The sequence below is a fragment of the Phaethon lepturus genome, unplaced genomic scaffold (genome assembly GCF_000687285.1).
Source record: "Phaethon lepturus isolate BGI_N335 unplaced genomic scaffold, ASM68728v1 scaffold24786, whole genome shotgun sequence".
NCBI lineage: Eukaryota > Metazoa > Chordata > Aves > Phaethontiformes > Phaethontidae > Phaethon > Phaethon lepturus.
In genome coordinates this window covers 8,249-8,873 of record NW_010545941.1, presented here as the reverse complement: position 1 = coordinate 8,873, position 625 = coordinate 8,249, and the positions used below count along the sequence as shown (strand labels likewise).

Below are 625 nucleotides of genomic sequence, written 5' to 3'. Positions count from 1 at the left end.
GCCGTCGGCGGGGCGGCCGGCAGAGAGTTGTGCCGTCTCCACCATCATCCGTTTAAATTAATTAAAAATAAGCCAGTCTGGAAAGCAGCAGCAAATCCCGGCTCCGTTTCCCACTGCGCCACCGCCACCTCCTCCAGCTCAACCGGGCTTCTCCGGTGATCGCGGCACGCGGCGCGGCGTCACCGAGGACACGCCGAGCGTTTCCTACTGGGGAAAGGGTCCCTAAAACGGGCACGCGACGTCCCTCCTGGCGCGTGCCGGCGGGGCCGGGGTCAGATGGAGTTTTCCAGGGGGCTGTGGTTGCTCCGGCGGCTCAGGCAGTTCCTCTCATTCAGGAGACTGGTGGTCTCATCGGCAGTGGTGGAGGGTTCTGGTTTCTCTGGTAAACCGGCGTCCGGTTTAGGGGTGTTGCTGTCAGGGGACTGGGGACAACTGTCCATGCGGGAGGCCATCAGGCCGTTCTGGTATTCCTGCCGCGTGATCTGTGCCGGGGAAAAAAGGGGAGTGGTGTGAGGGGCGGTGCTGGACCCTGCCAGCAGTGGCCCCATCCCTGTGCCGGCGGGCACCCGTCTCACCTTGACGAACTGGAGATCGGTGAGGGCGCGGACGCTGAAGTCGGCCACGT

The 625-nt window shown here is 64.0% G+C and overlaps 1 protein-coding gene across 1 annotated transcript in view; it reads right to left on the bottom strand.

Moving 5' to 3' along the window:
• Positions 1–272: 272 nt before the first annotated feature.
• The window catches only part of CNNM4 (cyclin and CBS domain divalent metal cation transport mediator 4), a gene marked incomplete at its 5' end in the record, with an annotated part of 8,593 nt that continues 8,240 nt past the window's right edge, over positions 273–625 (bottom strand). Inside the window, 2 exons of the mRNA XM_010289141.1 lie at positions 273–482; positions 576–625. Of these exons, the coding sequence (XP_010287443.1) occupies positions 273–482; positions 576–625 (260 nt within the window). The remainder of the gene's footprint in view (positions 483–575) is intronic.